The sequence below is a fragment of the Centruroides sculpturatus genome, unplaced genomic scaffold (assembly GCF_000671375.1).
Source record: "Centruroides sculpturatus isolate CEXI.00-Female unplaced genomic scaffold, Cexi_2.0 scaffold232, whole genome shotgun sequence".
NCBI classification, from domain to species: domain Eukaryota; kingdom Metazoa; phylum Arthropoda; class Arachnida; order Scorpiones; family Buthidae; genus Centruroides; species Centruroides sculpturatus.
The window spans coordinates 572,275-585,841 of NW_019384487.1; the positions used below are offsets into that span (position 1 = coordinate 572,275).

Consider the following 13,567-nt stretch of genomic DNA (forward strand, 5'->3'; position numbering starts at 1 on the left):
ATAATAAATATAATAAATCTTCCAATAAACTAATTCTAGCTTGAGTTTTCAGTGAACTTTTTAATCATGTATTTCCACGCCGACGACAGGCTCTCAGCATCCCTCGCATTTAAACATCCCTCACGTAGCCTACTCCTATATATTTCAATCTTCTCCGCCGTCATTGATAAAGTGGGGGAAGACACTGGTTTTATAATTGTTGCCTCGTCCCATTTCACCACCGAACACAGTTTTGCGACATTTGCGACCAAACTGTGGCATTGGATCCTTTTTTTTACGTTATAACGATGTTCTTTTAGTCTTACTCCTAAGCTCCTGTTGGTGACGCCGATGTAGTCTTTCTTAACATCTAGTTGGATGTTTTCATAAGGAACTTTATAGACACCTGGTTTTTCTTCTGTTTTTATTCTATCCTTATCATTCCTCAATATCTTATATAAATTTGGGACTCTTTTTAAAACCATTATTGCTTGTTTCCTATTAGCGACTTCTTTCATAATACTGTTCAAATTACTATTATATGTAAACTATTATATCATTTGTCCACCAGCGTATATATTAAACCTACTCACACCCCGCTATATATACCAGCACAGTCCATGGATCCATATCGATATAAAATGGCCGCATTTCAAATTTTGATAAGAAGAGCCTATTTGTATTGTGATAGAATCGGTGACAGGAATAAAGAAATTGACAGAATATTGCAAGTAGCCCAGACCCTAGGTTACAAGAAAAGCACCATTGTAGGCTTACTCAAAAAATATGAAAGGAACAAAGAGAGAAAAAGCTTAAATACCGCTCCCAATAGACGTTTGAAGTTTACATATAATAGTAATTTGAACAGTATTATGAAAGAAGTCGCTAATAGGAAACAAGCAAGAATGGTTTTAAAAAGAGCCCCAAATTTATATTTTTGTTTTTTTGTTCTAAATTTTGATTTAAATATTTATATTTTCTACATGGAACGTATCTGTTCCATTTTCGTTTTTTCAGACCTGAGGATGGCCTGTTAATCAGGTTGAAAACGTTTGTTTTTAAAAAATATACTTCTCAGCAACAAATTAAGGTGTTTTAATGTATGTGAAATACGAAATAGTGAAACGAAAATACGNTTTGTGCAAATTATTCAGAATTCTTCCCAATAGCGAACTACCGGTAGTTTGCTATTGGGAAGGATTGAAAATGCTTTGGAGTCGATCGCGTGTTTTCCCTCTAGTACTGTACATGTACTAATGAGTGGCTTATATGTTAGAACTCCGTGTTTAGTAACTCCTCAACAATACTGCACGCGAGAAGAGCGCGACATCTCGTCCCGTGTTTTAAAAATGAAATATCCCGTTTTTTATAGTTGTTTTTTCTCTCTCTCTGTGCAGTCTGTGAAGTTTGCAACTGCTTTGTGATCTGTGTAAATAACTTCAATATTCTGAAGACATTGCTGGTACGTATAATTTGTCATCCTATCCTGCGCTGGGAACGTCAGTGGAATCATGCTCGACGTTCCAAACGCCATTGTCAAACTTCTAAGCTTACAGGAAGGCGGCGCTAAACGTCCGACGTACACGTTTTCGCGATGAAAACGTCGGCCGCAACCTTTCTAATAACTCCACTAGAAAGTAATGATGAAAAAAAAAAAACTAACAAAAGTATATATGTTACGGCCAAACCCGATTTCAAGCCAAACTAGTTAAGTTATCTCTCTTCCTGCTTTAAACCAATATTACCCTGAAGCGTACAATACATGAGAACTACCCGGGAAAGCTGAAAACAGCTGTTCACAAGGTCAACCAGTTTGTAAACAATATAGTTTGCACGTGTGAAATATCACGCCTTATTGAATAAAAGAATAACAATCGCTGCAGCTATATTTTTCAAATAAAAGCATTTATTTTAAATTAATTTGCAAGTGACATTTCGGGCGGAACAAATGCATGCGAGTGGCAAAAATGCAGAAAAGTGGAACTAGAACGAAAAGACATTTTGCACTTACAGTCACAAAAGTAATCATTATAAAAACGAATGTTGGCATTTAAACAATAAAAATAAGGTAAGTGAAGATGCTTCTAAGAGCAAATAAAAATGTCCACAAGAATGATGATAAACAACGCAAGTTCACTGTTTGTGTAGAAAAGGATATAAACAAGGTGAAAGAAAAGTACTAAAGGTACAGTACAATCGTATGAAATAAATTATATTGACAATCATTCTCAGACAATGATTGGGTTATTGATTCAGGTGTTTTAAGACAGGAAACTTAAAATTTTTCCAAAAACTTAACAAGCAAAAAGGCAACTCTATCACTGTTGCCAATTTAGCAAAGCTGAAATTGCGTGGCATCGGTGAAGGATGTATAATAAAGAAGAAATTCTCTTAGAGAATGTACTTTATGCTCCAAAGTTAGATGGAAATTTACTCTCAGTAAAAACCATAACTGATAGAGGCTGCTTAATCAAATTTGATAGTAATGTATGCACCATAAATACAATTGCTACAGGCATTGCCACAGATAGTATTTATAAGTTAATTGTTGCAACAAATAGGCAAGAGCGAGTAAACAGTGCTCAATTAATGCAAAATTGTACAAATAAAAATTGCATACCTAAGACTAGGTCACAGAAATTGTGACACAATAAAACAAATGGAAAGAAAAAACAGTAGAGTGAATAAAGTTGCATAATTGTAAACATGATTTACAATGTCCTATATGCATTAAAGCAAAGCTCACTGAATCGCCATATCCAAAGAAGTTGACTTAAGAGCTAAAGAGCCATTGGAATTGGTCCATAGTGACATATGTGGTCCAATGCAAGTAGATGTATAGGAGTAGACGTTATACTTTATTACATTTGTAGATTTACTATGGTATATCTAATTTACTATGGTATATCTAGATTTACTATGGTATCTATGGTATATCTATGGTATATCTATGGTATCTATGATATCTATGGTATATCTATGGTATCTATGATATCTATGGTATATCTAGATTTACTATGGTATATCTAATTGAAAGCAAAGATGAAGTTCTTGTAAAACTGAAAGAATTTGTAGCTTCTACTAAAAATAAATTAAGAAGAACAATTAACACACTTAGATCAGATAACGGTAGTCAATACTACATTATCTTATTAAGAAATCACTCATCAAACTACAATACCTTATTCAAAAAATGGCGTTGCAGAAAGAAAGAACAGATCTCTCATAGAAATGGCACGAGCTATGATAATAAATGCAAATCTTGCAAAATCCTTTTGGAGAGAAGCAATGATAACTGCAAATTATTTACAAAACAGATTACCTACTAAAACAATAAATAGAACATCATATGAGTTGTGGAACAAAAGAAAGCCCAACCTAAACCATCTTAAAGATTTTGGATATAAAGCATATGCTTACATAAATAAGCATAAAAGAAGAAAATTAGTTCAGAAAGCCATTGAAGGTACAGTATATTTGTAGGGTATGATATGAGAAGTAAGGGATACAGGATTTACACAAGTAATAGAAATGTAATAATAAGCAGATCAGTAAAATTCCAAGAAATGAATACAGGAAAAGAATGGAATACTAAAGATGTCTTTTAGTTTTTCTATGTTAATGAAAGTTTTCCAGAAAAGCAAGACTCAGAAGCAGAAACAGAATGTGTAGAAATGCAAACAGAAGAAGAAACAGAATCAGAGATTCCACTAAGAAGATGTGAAAGAGCAACCAAAAGGTATATTTCCAGAAAAACTGACATTCAACGCTGAAGTTAAAATTTCACATAGAAATCCGAAGTTATTTGAAGATATACTGGAATTACCAAAGAAAGAAAAGTTAAAATGGGAAAAAGCAATGAGTAAAGAAATTAATTCCTTAAAAGAAAAAAAAAACTTGGAAGTTAGTTGATCTACCATAAGATAAAAGAGCAATAGGATGTAAGTGGGTTTTCAAGACAAAGTATGATGAAAACGGAAGAGAAACAAACTACAAAGCAAGATTAGTAGCAAAAGGCTATGACCAAAGATTTGGAACTGATTTTGATGAAACATTTGCACTGGTTAAACTTACAACTATTAGAGCTGTTTTAGCTGCAGCTGAATATAAAGGAATGTACTGTACATCATGTTGATGTTAAGACTGCATTTTTAAATGGAAAATTAAATGAAGATGTTTACATGACACAACCTATTGGATTTGAAGAAAAAGAAAAAGAAGGAAAAGTATGCAAGCTACAAAAGGCTATCTTCAAAGAAAGAACATAATAGAAGTTGCGAATTGTCCAACGCAAGAAATTGTTGCTGACATCTTTACAGAACCTCTACCAAGACCTCGTTTATAAACCCATGGATATGCTCTAAATATGCCTTCATCGTGTTCGGAATTAGTGAGAGATGTTAGACCTCCGTGTTTAGTAACTTCTCAACGATAGTGCTCGCGAGAAGAGCGCGAAATCTCGTCCCGTGTTTTAAAAATGAAATACCCCGTTTTTTATAGTTGTTTTTTCTCTCTCTCTGTGCAGTCTGTGAAGTTTGCAACTGCTTTGTGATCTGTGTAAATAACTTCAATAAAGTTTTTGTGAAGACATTGCTGTTACGCATAATTTGTCATCCTTACACGGACGAATTATCGTTAACATATGGACATTAGAGTTAATGATAGAAGACATTAACCTAACACGATATACTATGAATGCAATGAACATTAACCGCAGGCGCCCTAATCCTGAAGGAAGACCTGAAGCTAGCTGTTTTTGGACGTTTTAATAGTTACAAAGGTCCCTATAACAGTTTCAGCTTCTCGGAGACAATGAACATGGATCTGGAAGTAACACTAAATGTTATTTTTGTAATTAATTCTAATAAGAATGACATTAGGAGACATGGTGTAACAAATCAACTATAGCGCAACTGTACCATTCTCGTATACCAGTGGATCGCGATATCACCTATATATAAATATATTTTATTGGTAAGAAAAGTACAGGCAGTCTTAGCAATACATTAAATCGTTTCTAATAACAAACAGAAATTACAACCGTAAAAGCTAAATAATCATAAAGCAGATTTTAATCATAATTTAAATATTTTTCCGAATTTTAAATAAAAATATTCATGTAACAACTTTATTTTTATTTTCTGAGTAGGTACTTAGAAGATGATGATTATGTGTTTGATCGCCAATCAATCCCTTTCGAAACTGCAATACAGACATTTAGCGCTAGTAAAAATTTTGAAATGAATAAGCTGAAGAAGGTCACTTTGACATACCTGAAAAAGTCAATAATCGATGGACACGTTTGTCACATCTATGATTGGGCATGCATTCAACAAGAAAAGCATCTTGAATATCTGTGCTGGAAAGAATTCGACATTTCGTGGAAGAAAATCTTCGAGAGTGAAGACTTCTTTAACTGTCAAGAAGCCACTATCAGAAGATTACTTATCTGTCCCATTTACTCTACTCTGTCTGAGCTTGATCTCCTCCATGGAATTTATCGCAGAGCCATGTGGAAAGTGATGAATGGCCAACGTTTACCTCCTGCTAGTGAAGTGATCAGACCTTTGCTTCCAGCCATCAGATTACTTACAATTGATCTGTCAGATCTAGAGAAGCACGTATTTAATCTCGGTATCCTGACACCACAAGAGATTAACTGGATAAGATCCTATTTCATAAACAAAGATTTGCCATATAGATCATGTTTTATTTGTAACAAAACAGCAAAAAGAAACATGGACGTTTATCACACGCTGTTTGACAAATGGAATTGCCATAATTTCAAGAACAATAAGAATATTAATGTGAGACCTGGCCATTCGTTCAGAGCGAAACTTTTTATAAGGAAGGAATGTTTTGCATATGCAGTGAAGCTTCCCATACGTCATCAACTGGACGATGGCATTGGCATTAGTTATGTAGCATACAAAAACGGAAAACATTTCTCTTCTGATATTCTTAGCTGCAATAAAGACGGTGAAATAAATCTGAATGTACCTGAATATCTGAAAGAGTTTAACATTTATGACTTTACGTTTATGATATCGGGTGAATACACAAATTGGAGAAGTGGAATTTATATTATCTCTCATGCTGACTGTTACATCTGTAAAGCAGATTATGATGAATTGAGTCGTAAAGAAAGTAAAGAATGGTTCGAATTTTATTGTGACATTTTGCTGCAATTTTGATATTAATGTTAACACTGTAAACACTGTTTGAATTTCTGTATTCATTTATATATACTGTATATATATTATAATTTCGAATATTGTATTAAAATGATGTTTTAAAACCCCTTTACACCCGATTTTTTTTACAAACACACCATTCAGATAAACCCGTTTTTAAGTGAAAATGAATATTTATTATAAAAACTAAAAAGTTAATTAAAAATATCCTTGAATATATTTTCTGTCATTTGAAATCACCCTTAACTTGACACTTGCAGTGTACAGTGTTTTCAACTGGAAGGATTTGTGAACAGCTGCTGACAGTCATTCCCAGGACGTTCACGTGTACGCCTTAGAGTAAGACAGGTTTTAATCAGGATGTAAACTAATTACCACATAGACTTAAATATAATACAAATTTTCCGATTTTTTGTGCTATTATAATACGTGGGGACTGAAAAAAAGGTATATATGTATATATAACAAATTCTATTGAATAAAAAAACCTGCTTATATCATAAACAACATGCAATAGCAGGGATGGAACCAGGGTGGGGCGCTATCCCTGGCTCATATAGTCAAATGAAAAATTATAGGTCAATAGGTTATAATAGTATTGCGCAGCAAGAAAGCATGTTTGAATCGTGGTGGGAAGATTCTATCATGTTGGTCGGTGATGGGAGCACTCTCTGGTAAACGAGTGGGAAACTGGCGGTTCAATGTCCTATGGTANTATACTCTTTCTATTTCCGACTTCGAGAATTCTAATTGAATTTAATGTTTGTTTCAAACACTTACTTCTGGATGATTAATGTTAATTACTTTACATTTTACTAATATACCGAACACGTGAAGATTTGTAACAATTGAAACTCTTGATACAATAAGAAAAATATTTAAAAATAAGTTATGGAAATGTAAAGTTTAATAATTTTGAAAGGATAATCACGTTTTGTATTTTTGTTTTGAATGCTGACATGACACAGAATAGACTGACACATAGGTGGCGATTTAAGCCACCAATGTGTCAGATCTGTGTAGATAAATGGCAATCAGTTTAAGCACTGATTGCCATTTATCTACACAGACTAAGTCTGTTTCAGCGAATAGGTTATTTGTTACCACTCCCTATTTTTAAATTTACCCACAAAACTCCTCCTTTCCATGTTAAGTCTATGGGAGATCCTTCTTTTGTTCATTGGACAATAAAATTCTTGTTTGCGCTTCTGTTAAGCTCTAATTGGTATATTATAGCTAAATGACTATCCTTTAACGAATAAGCATTGACTTGGGTTTGTGGGGTGGGAATTTTCTTGGAAAAAGTTATTTTTCTCGGAGCTACATTGTTAGCTACAAACATAAGCAAACAATTATAAATCATTATTCTAAGCTTGAATTTAGTAAATTTTTATAAATATTTATCCTATTTAACAAATAAGAATGTTTTTAAAACCATCCAGCCATAAATCTTTTAAAAAACAAAGTACTTCCGGTTATCATAGAACTTTCGTAATACGTAAGAAATACACGTATAATCGTTAATATAATAAAGTAATAATCTCTTGATATATACCACCGTTAGTATAATAGTGTAAATAACATAAATAGAATCAAATATACATCATCAATACTAAAAAGTGTATTGACTTAAATTTAGAATAACCACCACCCCCCTTCCACGCATCCATTTCTTGTTGTAATAACACTTTTTTTTGTGGTTTTAGGTCCCTTACCGCTCTGGGAGCACAAAGAGGCCAAGAATGTTATGTACTGAAGGGAGGTTTGGGGTTAGTGTCCCTAAATGTGCTCATAGAAGTCCCAAGCAGGGCTCATAGATACTAGTCCCTTGTGAGGGCTCATAATTTTATGTTTTATTTGTTATTTCTTCGTTTTATTCTGTATGGTGTGTTCTATGTACTGCTTTGCTAACTTACCTATATTTTTGTTTATCAAGAAGAAGGGAAAGGTAGACAGGATAGTTGCAGTTTGCGACCCAGCCCCACCTAAATTTAACGAATTTTTGGATGTTTCAAAGTGGTTGAAGTAGAGAGGCCACAGTGAAGAATCCAGCGATAAATATTTCCAGCGAATTTGGAATAGAAAATTTTTAAGGGGCTAAATACCACTGCTGGTATTAGCTACAACCTTCCGGGAGGACTGTAAACTTAAAGGAGCAGCTGGTCCCCATTAGGGGAGAAAAGAGGTGGAGGAAACCTGGAAAAACTCCACCAGGCCAGCTGAGGGAAAAGCCAAAATTATAATTACTAAATAAACGGGTGAAAAAACCAAAAGGGGATGCTGGAAAAATTTACCGAGAGTAGGTGAAATAGTGTAATAACAGAAGATGAAGATAAGATTCACCACACAATCTCCAACAGGTGTGTAGTTTTGTGTGGTGAAGAAGGCCGATGATGTATCTTGATGAGTCTTGAAGTTGTAATAGTACTAATATAGCGAGACAATGCCCCATTCGAATGAGACTCGGTTATTACTATTACTTCCAATTTAAACAAAATTAAATATTTATTTGAATACAATTAATTTAATCCCACCATACAAAAGTAAATAAAGCTAGACACGAGTATTCCGGAAACGTTTTGTTTTCTTCACAAAAATAATTGTTTTCGGGTGGGTTAACTGATAAATATATGGGTAATCGCTCGATAGTAACATAGTTGACAACAGGAAAAGAATCTCTAAAAGCTCGAATTAAAGGATCGAAACATGTATTGCACACACGATGAAAAAAATATACGAAACATTTCTTCTGTATTATTCTGGGTTTCAAACTCTTCACCTTCTGGAATTTTTCTTTCACATTCTTATAATCGGAATTTTCGTGATCGATGCAAACAGAAAAAGCATTTACCTTTTGCCCATGAAATAGCGTAAACCTGTTTACATATATTTCTTTTGGATAACTAAATGTTGAATTAAGTTTTTTCTCGTAAGAATACGCTACTACATCCTTATACAGAAGAACACATTTCGTTTCTTCTACCGATATATTTGCTTTGTGGCATAGATGCTCAGTGAGCTTGTTACTATTGTTGGGCAATATATCATACACAAAAAGTTCACTTTCACTTAGATCCAATGGATAATTAGTAACAGTGAAACCTGAAATATTTGGAAATATTGATAAATGTATTTCCGTTGTTTCTTCTGCTGACGAAAAGTTAAAAGATGTCGAAATTCTCTCTATGTCATTCGTGCATGCCCTGCATGCCCTCGAGCTAACTTCCTCATCTGTGCAGTTAATTAAACACGTGATATTAGATGATAGATATTATTACATTAAGTGACAAGAATACTCAAAATTACACAAGTACTTACCATGCATTTCTGTATCGTGATTTTGTAAGTGACGATTACGAATGTCTTTACTTTCGTCATCCATGTGTAGAGAATTCGACGTAGTTTCGGGTTTTTGTGCCAAATAGAACCAATTGTACTGAAAGTTATGGTCGAAACCAGTGTAAGGACGTACTTTATCCGATTCGCAGTTTATAGAGTTTACTAAATTAAATGGAATTTCCTATTGAAAGTAATTAAGATAATTAGAATTGCTTCGATAAATTGTGATAATTGTAAAATTTATTTTGATTTGATATTGTTAAAGTAAAGACTTAGTCTGTGTTAATGTAATAAATTGAAGTGATGTGTTTCGTTTCTTTCTATCGTTTTTCTTTTAAATATTTGTATGTATTAAAAAATTTGTGTCTACAGTTTAATTAATTGAGGTAATTAAATGAGGTAAAAAAACCGTTTACCTCATGTAATTTTAATAAAAAGTTACAATTATAAAATTTATAATCCAAATACGACCGGAGGTACACGTTAAGCTAATATATTCGATGAATCACTATAAAACATAAGCCCATTTTTGGTATGTATAAAATATACAAAACATTTCTGGCCCTCCTACGTATTATAAATTACGAGCAATTGGCCCGAAAACTGAAAAGTTTGCATAAAACGGGATTAAAAATGCTCTCACAGAAAAAAAGAAATGAATGAAGCTAGACTTAAATACAACCTTCACTTTCACAAATGAGAGATTGAAAACTAATGCGAAGTATGGAAGATTCTCTAAACATTATAAAATGTAAACACTATTAGAACTTTGAACAAAAAAATATATATATAATGATAATTCACGTTAAATAATAAAAATCTGTATAGAAGATACATGAAAAACAAAGATTTCTCAGAAAATCAACAGTACCAAGACAGAACACAACACAGATACCTGCACTTTTCACACATTTTAAAGTAATGCATTCCACAGCAATCCACATTCGTTTTCATTATCTTACAACCTTATCACCTTATGAAATGTTTCAAGACTTATAACATGTATAGAAAAAGTAATATAACAGAACAGAGAACAACACTACATCTCAAACTTCACGATATGTACTGTACTTGTAATACATTCCACTTATTAATAATTTAAGAAAGTTGTAACATTATTTTTTCATTTTGTTTAAATTACAACCATCTTAAGGCAGAAAACTTCCAATACACTTGTAGTATATCACCAATTTATATTTTTGCAACACCATTTCTTCTTCTTCTGCAAGTTCAATAAAATGAATAGGATAAACACTGACACTTTAATCTTAATGAATTTTACGTTTCAGTAATAAACATTTTCAAAATGGTTGATAATTCGTTAAATGAAAAATTATTATCTTTAAATCTATGTTGTAATTATGACCATTTCCAAGAATGTAAAAATGACACGTCACCAAGAAAACAATTTAAAATAATTACCCTTTTGATCATTGTTACTTTGTGATACATGATCCTGTCCGCAATATCTCTCCATTCTGTACAGACTTGTCTGCATACGTCTAATTCTGTATCTTCCAGATATTCAAATACACGATAAGTTATTATCTCCGGCAATTCTGTTAATGCAACGAATCCGAGTTGTGACATTTGGCATATTTCTGTTTGTTCGAGTGACGTATCTTCCATTTTATAAAATTCTCTGTAATTAAAAAAAAAGCTATTAATTAACAACACACACGGAGCACAGCTGTAGTTCCAAAATGGCGGAGTTCTTAGAATATTTTGTGAATTATTTAATTCGAAACATTTTAAAAGTAATTGATTTTTGCAATGTTCGGCTTTGTTTAGGAGAAAAAAAGTTTGTAATTTAAATTTAACGCGTGCAAGTTTTTTCTACAATAGGAAGTAAATAATAAAACATTTTAAATTAGTAAAATAAAAGTTTTTTCAAATCTTTTATTTTACTAATGAGTATCTTAAGAGAAATATTAGTACAAACCGAAAATCGAATCATTGGTGATCAAAACTTTAGAATTTTATTGTTACACTAGCTGCAAGGACCCGCTTCGCTGGGTTTTTATTTGTGGGCAAAAAATAACGATAGTGAAGATTAAGATAATTACATTATAGCCAATCTTACCACAGAATGTAAGAATCAGGTCCCCCGTTTCCAGACAGAACGTCTCCTGTTCACGTCCAGTCAAACGAACTATTTTCAATTTGATTAATTTTCTGGAACGTTTACAATCGTTCTATAACCGAACCAATTCGAATTCGAAAATTTTTAAAATCGAAATAGAAAATCTTCCACTTTCAAGCCCATATCTCCCGCACCCTTATAGCTATCGAGACGCAACCACCATAGTGCACGAATGGAGACTTGGGGCTACTACCACATACAAATGTTACTGTGAAAGACCAATATTTGTGAATGTCGACATTCGCCGACACAGACAACTGTGTGAATGTTGATATTCACCACAAACAACTGTATGAATGTTGACATTCCCCCCATTTCGGTCATTCACAGTAACACAAACACCATTCATGTGCGATGTGTAGTTTTGGCTAAAAAGTGAAATATAGGGACACACACGTCCATTTATATATATAGATAAGAATACTGTTTACTGTTATATAAAAATTGAACTTCGCACATTTCCAACGTAAAGGCAGCAATTTGGGTGCACTGAAAAAAACAACTGAATTGGGTCGCGCTTCTTTATGCAGAGCTGCTCGATCGCTACACAGCAAAGAGTTTATAAATGAAGCGCTATCCATTTCTAAACGTTTGCTGCAAGGAGTCGCTGTAGCAAAGATAAAGCAGCTTTTACGTAGTGGGTTCGCGCCTCGCCACTGACAAGCTGAATACCTAAAAGTTTTCCGGGTTTTCTCCACATCCGTAACGCCTGAATAGGGGCCAGTTACATTTAAAAAGACCTCCCGGAAGGCATTATTCCCGCGTAACGACCGTCATAAACGCATACAACTACTATTAAATGACAATTCCGTCACACTTTACCACGTGGCGATATAGCTTAGATGCCTTAGAAGCTCATGCCCAACTAGCCGATACAAAATAAGACAAGCTTTTACGTCCGCCACACGTGTAAAGCAAAATGGATGCTCGGGTGTATAATAGTATATTATGCTGTGGAAATAAAAGAGTCGAAGTAACTGTTGATAAAAATATTATAGAAAGATTAAGGATTAAATTTTAGAAAATGATTCGGAAAGTTATCTAAAAAATAAGAAATTACTATATCTTAAATATAATTTTCTATCTCCTATCTCTTTACTTTGCTCATATTTTCGGAAAGAGATATGCTCAATTCTTTGTATCTCTTTGTTTTAATATTATAGTCCTTTAACTAAAGCTCTACATTCGAATGTAGCTAAAATTAAAGGATATATTACTGCATCCATGTTTAGCTTGAGAGTAAAGCGTTTCTAAACTATATAGAAGGATGCACACATGCGGTGCGGCAACGAAAAGCGGTATCGCAAACGAATCCTCGCCGCGCGGCAGCGCAACCACACAAGTAGCAATCGAGAAAAGCACCAGAAAATCGACTTCCGCGGCGAAAAAAATGTCTTCTTTTTTCGCATGTGTGCATCTTTCTTAATACAATAACGTGTAGGGATAGCTGCTCCTGAAGTCGCTACAGTCTCTATACGTAAAGAAACTCAGCCATGAGCGTTGTGCGCAGCGCTTAAGTAAACGAGTTAGTAACATTCTCCACGGTATCTCATAACTATGCTGAGAGTTCAACAACCCGTTGCATAACTACATCGCATGCAATCGGGTCGAAATCTCCGTTTGGACGATGAGTGGCGATAATGGTGATGTAAAGGTAACTACTCTCACTTTCTCAGCAGTTTACATATGAATATAATCAAACACCAAACAATTTGCTGAGCTTATTATTTATTTACTGTTCAAACGTTTTCAGCCTACTTCTAATAGGCCATCCTCAAGACATTACCGTTCTACATTCGAACACAAAACTTTCGAATAAATTTTAAATTTAAACTTTTAACATATTTTTAAACATCTTTACAATAAATTGTAAACTATTATATATACTTATTATATTATATATTATATATAT

General features: G+C 33.5%; 2 protein-coding genes across 6 annotated transcripts in view; one reads left to right on the forward strand and one right to left on the reverse strand.

The window, feature by feature from the left end:
* Nucleotides 1–6,203, forward strand: part of LOC111621632 — a 15,233-nt gene extending 9,030 nt beyond the window's left edge. The window contains exon 2 of the mRNA XM_023363839.1: nt 5,129–6,203. Coding sequence (XP_023219607.1) covers nt 5,129–6,173 — 1,045 coding nt within the window. The 3' untranslated portion in view covers nt 6,174–6,203. The remainder of the gene's footprint in view (nt 1–5,128) is intronic.
* The window catches only part of LOC111621633, a 32,997-nt gene that overhangs the window by 9,113 nt on the left and 10,317 nt on the right, over nt 1–13,567 (reverse strand). For 2 of the 5 annotated variants that reach the window (XM_023363842.1, XM_023363840.1), the window contains exons 2-4: nt 10,935–11,154; nt 9,492–9,693; nt 7,701–9,404 (exon numbers count right to left, since the gene is read on the reverse strand). In XM_023363842.1, coding sequence (XP_023219610.1) covers nt 8,698–9,404; nt 9,492–9,693; nt 10,935–11,141 — 1,116 coding nt within the window. In that variant the 5' untranslated portion in view covers nt 11,142–11,154 and the 3' untranslated portion in view covers nt 7,701–8,697. Of the gene's footprint in view, nt 1–7,700; nt 9,405–9,491; nt 9,694–10,934; nt 11,335–11,595; nt 11,651–13,567 lie in introns of those variants that run through there. The other 3 variants (XM_023363843.1, XM_023363841.1, XM_023363844.1) reach the window with 3 other exon arrangements.